Source organism: Nerophis lumbriciformis, linkage group LG34 (genome assembly GCF_033978685.3).
Source record: "Nerophis lumbriciformis linkage group LG34, RoL_Nlum_v2.1, whole genome shotgun sequence".
Taxonomy (NCBI): Eukaryota; Metazoa; Chordata; class Actinopteri; order Syngnathiformes; family Syngnathidae; genus Nerophis; species Nerophis lumbriciformis.
Genome location: NC_084581.2, coordinates 15,931,031 through 15,950,676, shown reverse-complemented (window position 1 = coordinate 15,950,676; position 19,646 = coordinate 15,931,031). Strand labels below are relative to the sequence as shown.

General features: G+C 40.5%; 1 protein-coding gene across 2 annotated transcripts in view; it reads left to right on the top strand.

Moving 5' to 3' along the window:
* Positions 1–19,646, top strand: part of itsn2a (intersectin 2a) — a 77,597-nt gene that overhangs the window by 35,008 nt on the left and 22,943 nt on the right. Inside the window, exons 13-31 of one of the 2 annotated variants that reach the window (XM_061929733.2) lie at positions 1,748–1,897; positions 1,975–2,115; positions 2,190–2,277; positions 2,356–2,495; positions 4,200–4,280; positions 4,568–5,112; positions 5,320–5,509; positions 5,620–5,792; positions 5,952–6,015; positions 8,249–8,478; positions 8,548–8,588; positions 8,662–8,828; positions 11,115–11,148; positions 11,221–11,342; positions 15,917–16,013; positions 16,146–16,340; positions 17,802–17,923; positions 18,848–18,954; positions 19,045–19,228. In XM_061929733.2, coding sequence (XP_061785717.2) covers positions 1,748–1,897; positions 1,975–2,115; positions 2,190–2,277; positions 2,356–2,495; positions 4,200–4,280; positions 4,568–5,112; positions 5,320–5,509; positions 5,620–5,792; positions 5,952–6,015; positions 8,249–8,478; positions 8,548–8,588; positions 8,662–8,828; positions 11,115–11,148; positions 11,221–11,342; positions 15,917–16,013; positions 16,146–16,340; positions 17,802–17,923; positions 18,848–18,954; positions 19,045–19,228 — 2,871 coding nt within the window. The remainder of the gene's footprint in view (positions 1–1,747; positions 1,898–1,974; positions 2,116–2,189; positions 2,278–2,355; positions 2,496–4,199; positions 4,281–4,567; positions 5,113–5,319; positions 5,510–5,619; positions 5,793–5,951; positions 6,016–8,248; positions 8,479–8,547; positions 8,589–8,661; positions 8,829–11,114; positions 11,149–11,220; positions 11,343–15,916; positions 16,014–16,145; positions 16,341–17,801; positions 17,924–18,847; positions 18,955–19,044; positions 19,229–19,646) is intronic. The other variant, XM_061929734.2, reaches the window with a different exon arrangement.

Genomic DNA, 19,646 nt, shown 5'->3' with positions numbered 1-19,646 from the left:
AAAAAGTGGAAGAGGTAACATAAAAAAAAGGGTGGAAATAGTAGAATGGAAAAGTGGGAATTCTGGAGAAAAAAACAGGAATTTTGGGGGAGAATGTTGTTAGTTTCATTAATTAATTCATTCATGTATTTATTTGACAGGGACAGTACAATTACCATACCATACCATACCAACTTTATTTATAAAGCCCTTTAAAGACAAGCACAGTTGAAAAACAAAGGGCTGTACACCACAAAGAAATGGAGGCAAAGGACAGACTAAAAAATAACATTTAAAACAGAAATAAAAATACACATTTAAAAAGCAAATATAAATTACCCTAAGAACAGTTTGTTAGATAAAAACAGTTTAAAAGTTAAAAACAGTTCAAAAAGTTAAAAGCTAAAAACAGTTCAAAGTCTCATGCTGGGTTAAAAGCCAGTGAATAAAAATGGGTTTTAAGAAGGGTCTTAAAAATAGCCAAAGAAGGGGCCTGTCTCACATGGAGAGGGAGATCTTTCCAGAGTTTGGGACCCGCAACAGAGAAAGCTCTGTCCCCTCTGAGCTTGCGCTTTGTTTTGGGTACCTCCAAGATCAGCTGATCAGCTCAGCTGACCTGAGGGACCGGGTGGGGGCATAGAGGTGGAGCAGCTCAGAGATGTACGGTGGGGCAAGACCACGTAAGGATTTAAAAACGAGTACGGTAAGATAATTTTAAAATGGACTCTAAAAGACACAGGCAGCCAATTAAACATTGATACACAGGTAACCGATGTCAAAGTACAAAAGACTTCAAGCCACAGGCTAATTTGAAACCTTTGTCCTTGGTTAGGCATTAAGAAAAAGTTGAGAAAAGTGTAAAACACATACAAAAGGATTAAGACAAGTACAAAAATCAAAACACATTAAAAATAATTGGCCCCATTTGGCCATACTACATCCAGTTCTAGTGCTCACACTTCTGATTTTCCTTAAGCCACTTTCTCAGTTTTGTGGAGAACAGTTTAATGTCCGACTGTAACTTTAACTCCAGTGGCAAAGAGTTCCACAGATGTGAGGCCTTCACTGAGAATGCAGACTGACCCGCAGTCGTCCGGCACCTTTTCACTCTACAGGTCCCATCGACTGCAGCTCGAGTCTGCACACCTTCACTACTGTATTTCTTGACACATCATATAATCCATTAAGACACTTAAAAATAGCTTTTAAAAATGAGAAATTTATAAAATTATCAAAACTCATAACGTTATATTTTTGGGTAATATGGCCGTGATGATGCTTCATTGGTTGTTGGTCAAATATCTTTAGTGATTGTTTATATAATGACAACAGAGGCTTCACTACACATCTCCTGGCCTGTCCCCAGACCATGGCACAATAAGAAATTTGGGATAAAATCATTGCATGCATGTAAACTTGTGCAGCTTGAACAGATAAACAAGATCTAATTAGCCTGAAACTGTTTATATTTATTTTTATGGTTTTAGTCATTTTTATAATACGGCCATCAAATTTTAGCTTAGGGTCCAAAATAACACCCAAATATTTAAATTTGAATGTTAAGGATGAGTGGAATGTGTAGATAGTGGAAAAATGTTGGAGGAGAAGGCAGCTGAAAAAAAAGGCGGAATAATAATTAGAATACTACACTTGTGAATGTGGAATAGTGTGTTGATAGAACATCTATTCTGCTATATGAGCTGTACACTGACTACCTGAAAGAATATCCAAGTTCACTGTCTAGACTATTGTCTCTTTCTCCCTGTAGGCAGCCAAGCAGGAGCTGGAGCGTCAGCGTCGTGAGCAATGGGAGCGCAGCAAGAAGGAAGAGCTGATCAGGAGGCGAGAAGGGGAGCAGGATGAGATCTCGCAGCTCCGAGCCAAGAAGAAGAGTCTGGAGTTGGAGCTGGAGGCTGTGGTGAGACTTTATCATCTGGCGGTGCTACCGAGGAAGCAAATGGTTCGCTCAGGTTCATTTGTCCGTTCCTCTTTCAGGGCAACAAGCACAAACAGATCTCCGACCACCTCCGAGACGCTCAAAGCAAGAGAAAGATCCAGAAGGCGGAAGTGGACCTCATCAATCAGAAGAGAGACGCACGCATCGTGGAGATCAACACTCTGCAGCTTCAATTTGAGGTCGGAGATGACTTCTTGATAATACGTTTTACACTGGCTGGAAAATAACGGTTGTGTTTGTTTGCCTCCTTCAGGAATGGCAGAAGAAACTCTCTTTGCTGGTTCCAGAGCAGCAGAAGCTGACTGAGAAGCTGAGAAACATGAACCTCAACAAAATCCCATGTAAGTACAAGTCAATACGTTTGTACTGACTTTTAAAACGGAATGTTTTTTTTACTGATACTCTTTGGGGTGTTACAGCAGCAACGTTGGCCTCGCTGGCCGTGAACGTGGCCGACAAAGGTGCCAACTGTCGGAAACTGAAGGACCAGCTCGACGCTCTGGAAAAGGAAAGCACAGACAAGCTGACCCAAATGAAGCAGTACAACAAGGACCTGCAGGTGAGTGCTTATTCCTAGTTGTAATGCTGTTTTATCATACAAAATACACCTCCTTCTTTAGTTATTTTTACTACTATTTATTCACTATACCATGTCAACCAGTTCTAAGTATACTATGTTAGTAAGACTAATCGACGAAAGACATACTGTTTTTGACAGGGTTGTCCAGATCTGATATTGATATCGGATATCCGTCCGATAACAACAACAAAAATCAAGCATCGGATTACGTTGGCTTGCATCTAAAATCTACTATACAAACGCTCAGATACAAGCAGTCCTGCAGCGCGTTTACTTGTGCAAAGGTGGACAGCTAGTTAGCATCTAATGTTCTCCAATAAGCATACTACCGGTAGGTTTTAGTTTTTTTACAAAAGGTAAACATGCTAGTCTATAGGCTATTAGAAGCAAGCAGCTACACATCAGCTAAACACACAACAGTGCACGAGCTAGACATATGTATAATATATCCTTAATTAAACAATATTGCAGTCTAAAATACTACATTTGTTAATATAAACAAGTAAAAAATATTTATAGTTACATATTACTTCCAGACACTAAGTCTCTAAGGCAGAAGTGTATTAGAAAATATCAAGTAACAATTGTGTCTACCATACTTGCCAACCCTCCCGGATTTTCCGGGAGACTCCCGAAATTCAGCGCCTCTCCCGAAAACCTCCCGGGACAAATTTTCTCCCGAAAATCTCCCGAAATTCCATGCGGACCTGAGTGACGTGTCGACAGCCTGTTTTCAAGTCCGCTTTCCCATAATTTAAACAGTGTGCCTGCCCAATCACGTTATAACTGTAGAATGATCGAGGGCAAGTTCTTGGTTTCTTATGTGGGTTTATTGTTAGGCAGTTTCATTAACGTCCTCCCAGCGCGGTAACAACACACAACAACAGCAGTCACGTTTTCGTCTACCGTAAAGCAGTTTGTCTGCCGTAAACAGCAATGTTGTGACTCTCTTAAACAGGACAATACTGCCATCTACTGTACATGCATATGTGACAATAACATCTACGGCTTTTAAAGAGTGCAGTGCACAACTGCGCACACAACAAGGAGACGAAGCAGAATGCATCATCAGAGAGGGTGTTCAGCATGGTTAGAAAAATAGTGACAGAGAATAGAACAAGGATGGACAATTCAACCCTTAACTCAACAATGAGTAGATGAGTGTTATGTGTGTGTATATGTGTAAATAAATGAACACTGAAATTCAAGTATTTCTCTTATTTATATATATATATATATATATATATATATATATATATATATATATATATATATATATATATATATATATATATATATATATATATATATATATATATATAGCTAGAATTGACTGAAAGTCAAGTATTTCTTATATATATATATATATATATATATATATATATATATATATATAAGAAATACTTGACTTGGTGAATTCTAGCTGTAAATATACTCCTCCCCTCTTAAATTATAAAGTATAATCCGTGTTTTACTTTAAATTGTGATACATTTAATTTTTTTTTGTGTGAAACTTGTCTCTCCCTGCTTTTAACTTCTTAACTCTCTCAACTTCTTCTCCTTTTTCCTCTTCATCCTGCAACCTGGATGCATCTTTAATTTCCACCTATCATTTTTATTATTATAAATTTTCATCTGTCCATACTTGTGATTCCTTATTGTCTTTATCATCATCATCATCAGCTTGAGGACATGGATGATTGTCTCCTACGGGCTCTTCTGTCTCTGCTGGCTTGTCTCCGTCAGCTTTTCCTACTCATCAAGGTTATCGGTCTCACTCTCCTACATTCTTTCTTTTGCTATTCCATCTTTTCCTTTCTTCCTAATGCTGCCATGTTGCATCCTTATTTTTATTTTCCAATTAAATCATTCTTAGTTTTTGTATTCTAGCCAGGATCAGGGTAATACTCACACACACACACACACGCACACACACACATGCACATCACTTTAAAATACATGAGTATATATTGTCAAAGGAATATATTTCTTTGATCGATCTTGTGCACAAAGTGTAAGCCGTATTATTGTGTACTCTTCTATTGTCTCAGGAACTTAGAGAGAAGCAAGCCAAGCAGCAGTCTGTTCTGGAAAACCTGTACAGGGTCAAGGAGGAGAAGCTGTGGGAGCTGCAAATACGCAGGGAGGAACAGGAGCGTGAAAGGAAAATGAAGGAGGCAGAGGAGCGAGAAAGACACAGAAAGGAGGAAGAAGCGGAACGAGAAAGGCAGCGGAGGGAAGAAGAGGAGGAACGGGAAAGGCAGCGAAGGGAAGAGGAGGAAGAACGGGAAAGGCAGAGGAAGAAGGAAGAGGAAGAACAAGAGAGGCGGAGAAAAGAAGAAGAGGAAGAACGACAAAGACGGAGGAAAGAGGAAAAGGAGGAACGAGAAAGGCAGAGGAAGGAAGAAGAGGAGGAACGAGAAAGGCAGAGGAAGGAAGAAGAGGAGGAACGAGAAAGGCAGAGGAAGGAAGAAGAGGAGGAACGAGAAAGGCAGAGGAAGGAAGAAGAGGAGGAACGTGAAAGGCAGAGGAAGGAAGAAGAGGAAGAACGAGATAAGCGGAGGAAGGAGGAAGAGGTAGCGGTGGCTAGGTATATGCAAGTATCCGCCACATCTTCCAATTCAAATTTTCAAATTGCTGATATAGTCATAATTAGAGTTGTATATTAAAACACAATAAATATGTTTGCCAGTCAAAGATCTCCTATATTACGGAGGGTTTTTTGCAGTTTTTAACAACCTATTGCCAAAACAAAAGTCCTCTATATGACAGAAGACCAATTGAATCCATTTATTTAATGCAGGCGGGCAAAGCTGGAGGAGGAGGAGGGGGAAAAAAGGGAAAAGGAGCAGGAGGAAGAGGAGAGAAGAAGAAGGGAGGAAGAAGAGGAGAAAAAGAAGAAATCCTCCAAGGTGACTCTTTATAAAGCCTTGTACTCGTTCTTGGCTCGCAACAAGGATGAGCTGAGCATTGACGCTGAGTGCCTCATAGAGGTTTGTCACACACACACACACACACACACACACACACACACACACACACACACACACACACACACACACACTTAACTGCGAAGACTAAAGTGGCTTTGTCCGTCACGCAGGTGGACGAGCAGACTAAAGGCGAGCCCGGTTGGCTGTGCGGCAGTTACCGTGGCAACAGAGGCTGGTTCCCTCAAAGTTATGCTGAGAAATGCCCTGGCCCTGCCTCCCCTAAAACTGGCCCTGCCTCCTGTTGTCCATCCTTCCTTGAACCACCACAGCTGGAAAACTCCAGGTACTTATAAATGGACGCAAGTATTGGAACACACCCGTTTATCACATAATTAATCAGTCAAGGCCGATACTGGCCAGTGAACATCATCTTCCATTTCCACTACGTGTCCCCTGACTTTTGCACTTTTGAGACATAATTATTTTTCTTCTTCATGCGTAGAATCCCAGATGGTTACCAAATAACAGAAGATGATGTCACTCCTGTTCAGTTGGACATAAGCCAGGTAAGAAGCACAGTCTGCGTAGTAAATTCGGTTTTCAAATGTATTGTGGTTTGCATATGTTTGCAAACACACACACACATAGCTTACGTTTATATTCATAGCTTCCTCAATTTGTTTTCTCTCCCAATAGATAACATCTGATGTATTTATTTGCTCTATTGCTCTCACTCGACACAATATTAAGTACCCCTGCACAGTCACAACAGATTTAAATTGGGAAAAAAACAAGACATAACATTCCGGGTAATCATGGTTTCACTCCAGTCCTGCGGGTGGCGGTAATGCACCAGTTGCATTATTAAAGGCCTACTGAAACCCACTACGACCGACCACGCAGTCTGATAGTTTATATATCAATGATGAAATCTTAACATTGCAACACATGCCAGTACGGCCGGGTTAGCTTACTAAAGTGCAATTTTAAATTTCGCGCGTAATATCCTGCTGAAAACGTCTCGGTATGATGACGCCTGCGCGTGACGTCACGGATTGTAGAGGACATTTTGGGACAGCATGGTGGCCAGCTATTAAGTCGTCTGTTTTCATCGCAAAATTCTACGGTATTCTGGACATCTGTGTTGGTGAATCTTTTGCAATTTGTTCAATGAACAATGGAGACAGCAAAGAAGAAAGCTGTAGGTGGGAAGCGGTGTATTGCGGCAGGTGTTGTGCCGTAGAATGCACCCCCGCCGTAGAATGCACCCCCTGACTGTTGTGCCGGATAACACAGCCAGTGTTTCATTGTTTACATTCCCGAAAGATGACAGTCAAGCTTTACCATTGGCCTGTGGAGAACTGGGACAACAGAGACTCTTACCAGGAGGACTTTGAGTTGGATGCGCAGACGCGGTACCGTGAGTCACATGCAGCTGCGGCTTCCAAACATTTGATCGCTTGCCCGTACGTGCGTGCCGCTATGTGCATGTCATAAATATATGTGCTTTATTAACTTTGGGGAGGTGAACGGTACTTTGGGCTGTGGGATTGAGTGTATTGTGCAGGTGTTTGAGTTGTATTGGCGGGCTATATGGACGGGAGGGGGGAGGTGTTTGTTATGCGGGATTAATTTGTGGCATATTAAATATAAGCCTGGTTGTGTTGTGGCTAATAGAGTATATATATGTCTTGTGTTTATTTACTGTTTTAGTCATTCCCAGCTGAATATTAGGTCCCACCCGCCTCTCACAGCATCTTCCCTATCTGAATCGTTCCCACTGCCATCGAGTCCTTCACTCTCACTTTCCTCATTCACAAATCTTTCATTCTCGCTCAAGTTAATGGGGAAATCGTTGCTTTCTCGGTCCGAATCGCTCTCGCTGCTGGTGGCCATGATTGTAAACAATGTGCAGATGTGAGGAGCTCCACAACCTGTGACGTCACGCGCATATCGTCTGCTACTACAGGCAAGGCTTTTTTATCAGAGACCAAAAGTTGCGAACTTTATCGTCAATGTTCTCTACTAAATCCTTTCAGCAAAAATATGGCAATATCGCGAAATGATCAAGTATGACACATAGAATGGACCTGCTATCCCCGTTTAAATAAGAAAATCGCATTTCAGTAGGCCTTTAAAGGCCCCACAATCATGTATTGGAAGTGTGTTGTCTGAAATCAAAGCAGTTTAAAAGTGATTTAAGTAAGCCCTACTAGGAGCATGCCGTTTTGTGTGTCTGTAGCTTTAATGCTAATGAGCTGTGTTTGTCTTCAGCAAAGTGTTTCTAAAAAGCTCTACTGAGCACTTGTTTCACATTTTACATAAACACTGTAACTCTGCACTTCTCCAATGTAATAGACACCATATATCACATATAACAACGTAACAGGAGGACTTAAACATTAGCAACACTAGCATAGCTCTGTGAGCTACAGTGCATCTTAACAGCAATATCATGCTGGGTTAGCATATTCACAACATGATTGAGCGTGTAGCTCTCCACGTCTGTAGCTGACTAACGGATAGTTGGCAGAGCTCCAAGCTTGAATTATGTGTAGCAAACCCTGCTTTTCTATAAAAGTGTCGGGCGTATACATTTAACTCGGGGGTAGGTCCCTGAAGAAGGCGATGTTTCCCTTTTAGAACGTCTGTGGCTTGGCTGAGCGCCGGACTTTATTTTAGGATGTGTAGCAAAGCCTGGAGAAGGAGTTTTTAATACGTTTTTTAGAAATAAACATAATAGTCAAACGTGTCAATCAAAACATAACTAATTAACACCCACCAACATTACGCTTCCAGTTTGCAGCACCTGTCCTGGCTCGGGTCATCTCTCCGTGGTCGCCTGCCCCCTCTGCAACACACTTCCCACTCGACGAGGATGACGTCGACAATGTGCTGCTCAGCTTGCCGCAGGGTGATGTCATCAACGTGCTGCAGCAGAGGGGCGACTGGTGGTTCGGGCAGCTTAACGGGACGCGGGGATGGTTTCCCAGAAGCTGCGTCACTGTTGAGGCGGTCGGCAATGTGGAGTATGAAGACACACAACTTCCTATGTGTTATGTTCTGTTGTGTTCACATTTTATTATTGTTGTTAAAAGTATAGACACGCTGGATGTCAACGATTGTACTCAGCTTGAAGGTAAGTTAGCAATCCAGACGCTCCAACTTTTAGCCACCTCTGACTGACGCTTCCGTGTTTGTACCCAAAACAGAATATGTGGCCCTGTACACGTACGAAAGCCCGGAAGCAGGCGACCTGACCTTTGAAGAGGGTGATGTTGTCATGGTGACTGAGCACGAAGGGGAGTGGTGGAGAGGATGCATTGGCGACCAAACCGGAGTCTTTCCATCCAACTATGTAAGACCTGTGGAACCAGAGGTGACATTTTATTTTACTTTATCATGAATAAGTTATGTTAGACAATAATTGGCGAGATGTTGTTGTTTCTTAAATGTATTAAAGTGGTTCTATTATATAAAACCAACTTTTTTTACCTGTCAGTACATGTTTTGTGTATTTCATGATTAATCATAGGTTATTTTCTTGCATACATACAATTTTCTTTAAAAAAGAACCCTAATATTTGGATACAAATGCAATTTTGTTGTCAGAATGTAATACTGCAACGTTTTCTAAACTGTACTGTACTTGGTGACAGTAAGTACAGTAAGAATTCTTACAGAAGGGTGCAAACTGGATCTGTAATATCCTCATTAAATGAGGACGTGTGTTGGACCTCGGATCAACTGCAATCAGTAACGAAACAAACACGCTCACATAAATATTGCGCTTATTGCAACCAATGACAGCAGAACTCTTCTATTTGAACTCTTATACACTTACAAATGTTTGTACTTTAGTTATCTGTTCCACTGACAAGATGCTTGCTCGGTGCGTGTTGGCTACTATGACGAAACTGCCGAGGCAAAACTGGCGTCTGACGTCACAATTGACCTTTTTCTTTTACAGGGCGCACCAACCCGGAAACAGGAAATAAAAAATGAATCGGCTCTGTTGACCACTTACTTATTAATAAAATACTGGACAAAGTGCGTCCCTTGACAGCTCAATACGGAACACATACTTTTGTTTCTAAATACTGGATGATTACGTGTTTCAAGGGACGTTTGGCAACCCTATTTAAGTAGAATTTATGTTAGCGGCCCCATCCTCATGTTAATGTTTCGCTTTAAAATGCTGTTTTAAATGTGATATGTGCCGATGATAAGAAAGTTTGTTTTTGCAATACTAACTTATTACCTCCGTTTTAGTTAATGTTCCATCGAGGTTTATTTTGAAGCAAAAGTGGGCGCTGAGCACATAGCTGTAACTTTTACTGGTGTGTGACGTGATCACTCCCTGTGCAATGTGCGCTCCTTCAGGCGCCGGTCAAAACATACACTTTGATTAATCTTCATTAATTTTTGGTTATGCGATAATTTTTTTATTACTCAATTGCGTTAACACGTTAACATTGACAGCCCTAATAAATGTTTATATGTGTATACGTGTGTGCACGTGCGTGCGTGCGTGTGTGTGTGTGCGCGCGCGTGCGTATATGGTGTGTGTGTATATATGGGGTACGGAAAGCATTCAGACCCCTTAAAATGTTTAACTTTTTGTTTCATTGCAGCCATTTGCCAAAATCAAAATAAGTAAATTTTATTTTTCATTAATGTACATTCAGCACCCCATCTTGACTGAAAAAAACAGAAATGTAGAAATGTTTGCAAATTAATTAAAAATGAAATTTGAATAAATTCTAATCACATGTACTTAAGTATTCAGACCCTTTGCAGCATCATGCTGTGGGGATAGTTTTCAGCGGCAGGAACCGGGAGACTAGTCAGGAAAGAGGGAAAGATAAATGCAGCAATATACAGAGACATTCTGGAGGAAAACCAATGCTTCCCATCCAAACCGATGGAACTTAATAGGTGTTGGAAAGAGGAAAGGGCGAAACTGCCCAAAGATAGGTGTACCAAGCTTGTGGCATCGTATTCAAAAAGACTGTCATTGCTGCCAAAGGTGCATCAACAAAGTATTGAGCAAAGGGTCTGAATAATTATGTACATGTGCTTTATTTTTTATTTTTTAGATATTTGCAAAAACTTTTAATTATTTTTTTTTCTGTCAAGATGGGCTGCTTTTTACATTTTAGAATGAAAAATGTAAAGGGGTCTGAATTATTTCCGTACCCACAGTAAATATGCTATTTCGTGTTTTATTTTATTGATATTAATTGTTGGTATTAGGGACTAGTGTTGAAAATTAGCTCTATGACTGACACATTTACAAAAATATGTGTTGTCCCTATATTAAATAGATCATTTTAATTTAAACTAAATAATTTGGAGTGCATGAGAAAGTGGAACAAAAAGGGCCCTTTGACCACATTTATAAACAAGTGTATTGCACAAGCCAGCAGCAACAGAATCAATGTTGTAATAACAATAAGGAGCAAAAGCTGCTTATTCCGCATGAATACAGTTAACTTTCACGCCAACCGGAATCTGAGGTTTCCTACAGCCACAGTTGTTCATTTTGACCTAATTAGAGATCCTGGAAAGTAATTATTTCCCGTGACTGTGGTTAATTAATTAGAGGCATTAATTGGAGCATTTATCAGAGCAGATACTAAGTTTATTATTATCATCAATTTAGGTGTCAAGACCTGGAGGCCCAACCAAAAAGCCTGGTGAGGATCAACACACACACACTCACAGAGGATAAGAAAATATTCAGCCATGCTCAACTGATTGGTCGACAGAAATCGCCCAGGCCGTCACAGCCGTTTCAGGCGCAACAACGCAGCATCTGCATCTTTCCCCGGGGCAACTCATCGTGATCCTGGCAAAGAACTCCTCTGGGTGGTGGCTGGGGGAACTGCAAGTGAGTGGGTGCAACAGAACAGTCACATTAAAGTTTATGGATAGGTTGATTGGCAACACTAAATTGGCCCAAGTGTGTGAATGTGAGTGTGAATGTTGTCTGTCTATCTGTGTTGGCCCTGTGATGGGGTGGCGACTTGTCCAGGGTGTACCCCGCCTTCCACCCATGTGCAGTTGAGATTGGCTCCAGCACCCCCCGCGACCCCGAAAGGGACAAGCGGTAGAAAATGGATGGATTTAAGTTTATTTCAAACATGCATACAGTCACAACATTATATCTCACATATTTCCAGTTTCTAATCACAACAAGACCGAAAAGGAGTAGTAAGAAGTAGAGCTTATTTAATCCTACCCAGTTTCCATTTCATAGCAATTCATTAAGGATGAACAAAAAAACCTTAAATATTGACCTCTGCGCGAATAGACACGGTGCACCTCACAATAGTTGGCTACAAAAATGAATCTGAAAATAAACGCCACACCTCAACTCAAACATGGGAACTCAGGGTTTCCCCCAAATTGCCAATATACCTATGGTGGTGGGGGCGTGGCTATGAGTGTGGTGAGGGTGTGGTCAAAATGACGTCATCATATAATTTGCATAATCTGCTATGAATCATATATTTTCTTTAACAAGGCTAAAAAGGTTTATACATACAAACCCCAAAACCAGTGAAGTTGGCACGTTGTGTAAATTGTAAATAAAAACAGAATAAAATGATTTGCAAATCCTTTTCAACTTATATTCAATTGAATAGACTGCAAAGACAAGATATTTAACGTTCGAACTGGAAAACTTTTACAAACCCCGTTTCCATATGAGTTGGGAAATTGTGTTAGATGTAAATATAAACGGAATACAATGATTTGCAAATCATTTTCAACCCATATTCAGTTGAATATGCTACAAAGACAACATATTTGATGTTCAAACTTATAAACATTTTTTTTGTTGCACATAATCATTAACTTTAGAATTTGATCCCAGCAAAGAGACAAAGAAGTTGGGAAAGGTGGCAATAAATACTGATAAAGTTGAGGAATGCTCATCGAACACTTATTTGGAACATCCCACAGGTGAACAAGCAAATTGGGAACAGGTGGGTGCCATGATTGGGTATAAAAGTAGATTCCATGAAATGCTCAGTCATTCACAAACAAGGACGGGGCGAGGGTCACCACTTTGTCAACAAATGTGTGAGCAAATTGTTGAACAGTCAAAGGGTTCAGAGAATCTGGAGAAATCACTGCACGTAAGCAGCTAAGCCCGTGACCTTCGATCCCTCAGGCTGTACTGCATCAACAAGCGAAATCAGTGTGTAAATGATATCACCACATGGGCTCAGGAACACTTCAGAAACCCACTGTCAGTAACTACAGTTGGTCGCTACATCTGTAAGTGCAAGTTAAAACTCTCCTATGCAAGGCGAAAACCCTTTATCAACAACACCCAGAAACGCCGTCGGCTTCGCTGGGCCTGAGCTCATCTAAGATGGACTGATGTACAGTGGAAAAGTGTTCTGTGGTCTGACGAGTCCACATTTCAAATTGTTTTTGGAAACTCTGGACGTCGTGTCCTCCGGACCAAAGAGGAAAAGAACCATCCGGATTGTTATAGGCGCAAAGTTGAAAAGCTAGCATCTGAGATGGTATGGGGGTGGATTAGTGCCCAAGACATGGGTAACTTACACATCTGTGAAGGCACCATTAATGCTGAAAGGTACATACAGGTTTTGGAGCAACATTTGTTGCCATCCAAGCAATGTTACCATGGACGCCCCTGCTTATTTCAGCAAGACAATGCCAAGCCACGTGTTACATCAACGTGGCTTCATAGTAAAAGAGTGCGGGTACTAGACTGGCCTGCCTGTAGTCCAGACCTGTCTCCCATTGAAAATGTGTGGCGCATTATGAAGCCTAAAATACCACAGCGGAGACCCCCGGACTGTTGAACAACTTAAGCTGTACATCAAGCAAGAATGGGAAAGAATTCCACCTGAGAAACTTAAAAAATGTGTCTCCTCAGTTCCCAAACGTTTACTGAGTGTTGTTAAAAGGAAAGGCCATGTAACACAGTGGTGAACATGCCCTTTCCCAACTACTTTGGCACGTGTTCAAGCCATGAAATTCTAAGTTAATTATTATTTGCAAAAAAAAAATAAAGTTTATGAGTTTGAACATCAAATATCTTGTCTTTGTAGTGCATTCAATTGAATATGGGTTGAAAAGGATTTACAAATCATTGTATTCCGTTTATATTTACATCTAACACAATTTCCCAACTCATATGGAAACGGGGTTTGTATTTTTTGCAAATATTAGCTCATTTGGAATTTGATGCCTGCAACATGTTTCAAAAAAGCTGGCACAAGTGGCAAAAAAGACTGAGAAAGTTGAGGAATGCTCATCAAACACTTATTTGGAACATCCCACATGTGAACAGGCTAATTAGGAACAGGTGGGTGCCATGATTGGGTATAAAAGCAGATTCCATGAAATGCTCAGTCATTCACAAACAAGGATGGGGCGAGGGTCACCACTTTGTGAACAAATGCGTGAGAAAATTGTCCAACAGGTTAAGAACAACATTTCTCAACAAGCTATTGCAAGGAATTTAGGAATTTCATCGTCTACGGTCCGTAATATCATCAAAAGGTTCAGATAATCTGTAGAAATCACTGCACATAAGCGCTGATATTATGGACGTTTGATTCCTCAGGCGGTACTGTATCAAAAAGCGACATCGGTGTGTAAAGGATATCACCACATGGGCTCAGGAACACTTCAGAAAACCACTGTCAGTAACTACAGTTGGTCGCTACATCTGTAAGTGCAAGTTTAAACTCTACTATGCAAAGCGAAAGCCATTCATCAACAACACCCAGAAACGCGGCCGGCTTTGCTGGGCCCGAGCTCATCTAAGATGGACTGATACAAAGTAGAAAAGTGTTCTGTGGTCTGACGAATTCACATTTCAAATTGTTTTTAGAAACTGTGGACGTCGTGTCCTTCGGAACAAAGAGGAAAAGAACCGTCCGGATTGTTCTAGGTGCAAAGTTCAAAAGCCAGCGTCCGTGATGGTATGAGGGTGTATTAATTCCCAAGGCTGTTTTTATTTACGAATTAAGCAACGTGCCAACTTCACTGGTTTTGGGGTTTGTTCACGACAAACAGCAAGAGCAGCAGCGAGCCTCGTTGACGTCACACTTGCTTCGCGCTGCTGCTTCACTTTCTCTCCTTAAAAGCCGCCAACCTACTCTCAATATTTGCACATTTTGTAGATCGCTGTCTATGAGTATATCTCGAATATATCAAAGTATGTCCGCTCCAGAAAATTCTCTACGCATTGCTTATGTCATCATAAGATTCGGTGATCAAAAACGTTTTCCGGTGGCTGAATCTTCGGTGCGTCACTAGACAATAGTGAGAAAATAATAGGCTATACATATCCATTAATACTGTAACGATCTGCTGGAGTTATCGTTTACATTCGTGTATGATTGATGTTCATTGTTCTCATGGTTGTAAACACGGTGTTGGCGGAGAATGAGCAAGTGTTGTTGTATCTCTCTGGTAAAGAAGCATGGAGACAGATGTGTGTGCAAGGGTGAAATATGTGTTGGAATTTGGCTGGTTGCTAGCAAAAGATTGGCAATAAAAGTTCAAAAGACCCTCAGACTTTGTGTGACTTCTTCTGGGGGCTATTTTACATTATAATACTTTCATTTGTTGTTACATAAAAAAATACTTAATTTGTAGCTGAGATAGGCTCCAGCGCCCCCCGCGACCCCAAAAGGGAATAAGCGGTAGAAAATGGATGGATGGATGGATGGAATTTGTAAGGTGTGGTAGCTTTTATTTTGCTGTATCAGGCCTCCTTGATCAATTACATTAAGAGGAAACCCTGCAACTGTCAAGCTGTAGTTTCTGATGGAATTTGAAGAGAATTTCCTGCTGTATGCGTAATAATACATAGTTAGGAAATGATACCTTTTTTATAACTTATATTATGAAGTTCATTTTATATAAGCCTCCACTGAAATAGACATAGGGCAGCATGGTGCCACAGGTGTTAGTGCGTGTGCCTCATAATACAAAGGTCCTAGGTTCGATTCCCGGGCTCGGGGTCTTTCTGTGTGGAGTTTGCATGTTTTCCCCGTGACTGTGTGGGTTCCCTCCGGGTACTCCGGCTTCCTCCACCTCCAAAGAATTGGCAACACTAAATTGGCCCTAGTGTGTGAATGTTGTCTATCTGTATTGGCCCTGTGATGAGGTGGCAACTTGTCCAGGGTTTACTTCCGCCCAAATGCAGCTGGGGTAGGCTCCAGCACCCCCCCCCCGCCACCCCGAGAGGGACAAGCGGTAGAAAATGGATGGATAAAATAGACACAATGCACCAAATAGGCAAGGCAAGTTTATTTACAGAGCACAATTCGTACACAGGACAATTCAAAGTGCATTACAGAAATAAATGATTGCTGGGTATAAAGAAAATGATGTATAGACACTACAGTCCCCTCTAATCAAGAAAAAAGTAACAGGTTGCATCTGTTGAGCTCAAGTTTTTTTTACTAGGCTCGAGGCAAGAAGCGTCAGAGAGGCTGGGTTAAGTCCTCCAACCTTAAACTGCTAGGACCCTCAAGCAACAAGTCCTCCCCATCCCCTCTGCCAGGTGACACACCTTACAAATGCGACTGGTGTTGTGTGTGGTAGTTGCCAACCACGGCATATCCCGTTGGCCATCATTTGGATGTATGTCAATATAGTCAATAATGTCAATATAGTCAATAATGGATGTCCGCAGTCTGCCAAGTCATCGCCATGTACGACTACACGGCCGCCAACCGCGATGAGCTGAGCTTCTCCAAAGGTCAGCTGATCAACGTCCTGGATAAGACTAACTCTGATTGGTGGAAAGGAGAGACCAACGGCATTACGGGCCTTCTGCCTACCAACTACGTCAAGATGACCACCACCGAGTCGGACCCCAGCCAGCAATGTGAGTAAAACAAGGAGCGATTGTGTACTGGGAATACCTTTGATAGTGTCATAATGATAGTCATTTAGTGCTTGGTTTACTTCAGGCTCAGTAAATTCTCCATATCATTGCAAGGTAAGTTACAAGGTTAATTTGTAAGGGATCAATGGTAAATACGGGCACATTTGCCATTAAAACACTTAATTTTTTGGTACAGTATATACATTAAAGTGATTTATTGTGATAAAATGTACCAATAAGGTTAGATAGGATGTTAAATTAAGCGATTATGTGAGCGCCCTTATGTTTGCTTGTTTAACATGAAGCAAGTATAACTATAGACTAAATAAATGTAAACAAAAAACAGAACTTAATTTGTTTATTAGCTTTCAAATAAATATTAAGTCACTATATTTTTTTTTAAAGTTGCTTAGTTTTACAGAGTTCTTTAAAAACAAAAACAAGCTAGCTAACAGCTAGCGGTCTCATGGCGTTAGCTTCATATTGAGTAGACATGAGAGTACTTTAGATTAACACTTTTTTAATGTTCTGATTAAAAAGTATGGCTAGAATAATTCCCCCTTCAATCACAGCTTCTATTTAAAAAATTGGGGCAAATGATTCACATTTCTGGAATCGGAAGCTAAAAGTTAGCATTGCAGTGTCCTGGTGGTGCTAGTTTCTACTCTACTGTCCATTAAATATATTTCTAAAAGTATATTTGATACATTTCATAACTTTATAGTAGATTATATTTATTAACAACAACAATGTTAATTTATTGTTTTTCTATCCAGATATTGTCTGTCAAGGCACCAAAAAATGAACGCATTGGACATGATTAACAGCATTTAATGTATATAATTATAAATATTAATGCATGTGCATGCCCCGCATTAATATTCCTGCTATATTAATGTCTGCTGTCTCTCCCTCATCTGGCTCACCTTCCCCTACTCCGCTTCATCTCTCCTATGTTTCCTCTGTAGGATGTGGGCTTTCCTCTCCTCTTCCTTATCCTCCTTCCTCCTTGTTTTCCTCATCTTACCGCAACCCAGAAGTCCAGTCATCTACAAGAACAGCACCAGGCTCACAGGCTTTTTTTTTTAGGACTTTTAGGACACTTTCTTTGCATTTTCCTTGCTCCTTGGTTTATTTTAATATGTGTAGGGAAGCCTAAAAGAAAGAGGTTTTGGTGTAATGTTGCATTCTTTTCACCAGCATATCTTTTGTTGCATCTCTGGCCTTGAAGCGGTACCTTACCTAACATTAACTACACCAGTCTTCCTCCATTCAGGCCTATGCAGTCATGATTGGTGCTTTATTTCATTAACAACAACAACAATGTGCCTCACTCTTGTTCATTGCTCATGTAAATAAACTCAACCTCTTTTAACAATGAAAAAATATTATTTTACCACACCTGTTGTGTTTATGTCACGGGACATTGTAGCGTGTATTGTGTGCCTGTGTGTGTTACAGGGTGTGCTTACCTGATGACCCTTGACACCATGACCCCCCAAGAGAGGAAGAGGCAGGGTTACATCCATGAGCTCATTCACACTGAGGAGACGTACGTGGATGACCTAGAGCTGGTGTTGGAGGTCTGAATGTGTACACACACAATATTGTATACTAATATACACGTTTCTTGTTGCTACCTCTACCATTTTTTATTTTCTTATTTTCATAAATTATCTATGTATTTATCTTTTGATATTACTGGTTTTACATTTGATCATATAGTCATTTTTGGTCATGTTTTAACCAAAAAACAACAACATTATTGTTGTTTTTTTGAATAGAAAGGGAAACAATCACTTTCAGTCCAAACATTTGGACATGCATGTTTTTCAGTGGATACACAACATAATCAACCTGTGTTTGTTCAAATTATATTTAGGAGTTATTTAATAAAAATGAAGACAACTATATAGTATTGATATTTAATGCATGTTTAATGTAAATATGTTTTTATTCTATATAAATATCTTTGGTAAAACTTTTTATTTAAAATACACATTTTCGTAATCAAAAACACTACAGGAACCATAACCTAAAATATTTTTAAAATATCTATATTTTTCACTATTACTTATAAAAATTGCTCATCTGCCCCGGGAATTTGAGGGATTGTTTTATTTTGTATGAATTAAAATGAATTAATTATGTAGAACATGCATACTTGAAATAAGCCAATTTGTAATCTTAGTCAATATTGATACTTACTTAATTTAAAATTGCTATTTCATATCTACATTATATTAACTTAAATAGCTATTGTTTAAAGTTGGCAAAAATAATCTGATCCACATTGCACATGAATTCAACATAATTATGGTCAATTCCATGTAACATGTTAATGCACTTCTATTTTTGATGAATTATCATCAGATTACATTGTAATTGTGTTTGTTAGATTTTATTCCATTTTATTATAAAAATTCCTCCCCACTTTTGTGGCAATAAAAATCTGTGTTGACAAAGTTTGATGCCTGCGTCTTCTGAGTGCTCTTGTTGTCTCTCAGGTGTTCCACAAGCCCATGTCGGACTCAGGTCGACTTACAGAAGGCGAGATGGGCGTCATCTTTGTAAATTGGAGAGAGTTAATCATGTGTAACACTAAACTACTCAAGTAAGTACTTAGTATAAGTACTACTACTACTACATCCCAATGTCCACCTTGTAAACGTGTTGCCTTCATGTCTGTGGTCGGTCCTCACAGGGCGCTGCGTGTCCGCAAGAAATTGGGTGGAGAGAACATGCCGGTCCAGCTTATTGGCGACCTGCTGGCATCGGAGTTGACACACATGCAGCCGTACATCCGCTTTTGCTCTTGCCAGCTCAACGCCGCCGCCCTACTGCAGAGCAAAACGCACAACCAGCCCGACTTCAAGGACTTCCTTAAAGTAGGACTCTTGTTTTGTTTTTGTGTAATGTTAAATATTTTTTTAATTTTATGGCAACTAGCAAATCATAGCAACTACAAATATGTTACGAATATGCCCTCTAATGGCTAGGGATGAAATCCATCCATCCATTTTCTACTGCTTGTCCCTCTCGGGGCCACTGGGGGGCTGGAGCCTATCCCAGCTGCACTTGGGCGGAAGGTGGTGTACACCCTGGACAAGTTGCCACATCATTGCAGGGCCAACACAGATAGACAGACAACATTCACACTCACATTCACACACTAGGGCCAATTTAGTGTTGCCAATCAACCTATCCCAGGTGCATGTCTTTGGAGGTGGGAGGAAGCCGGAGTACCCGGTGAGAACCCACGCAGTCACGGGGTGAACAGTCACAACATCTTAATATATGATCTGA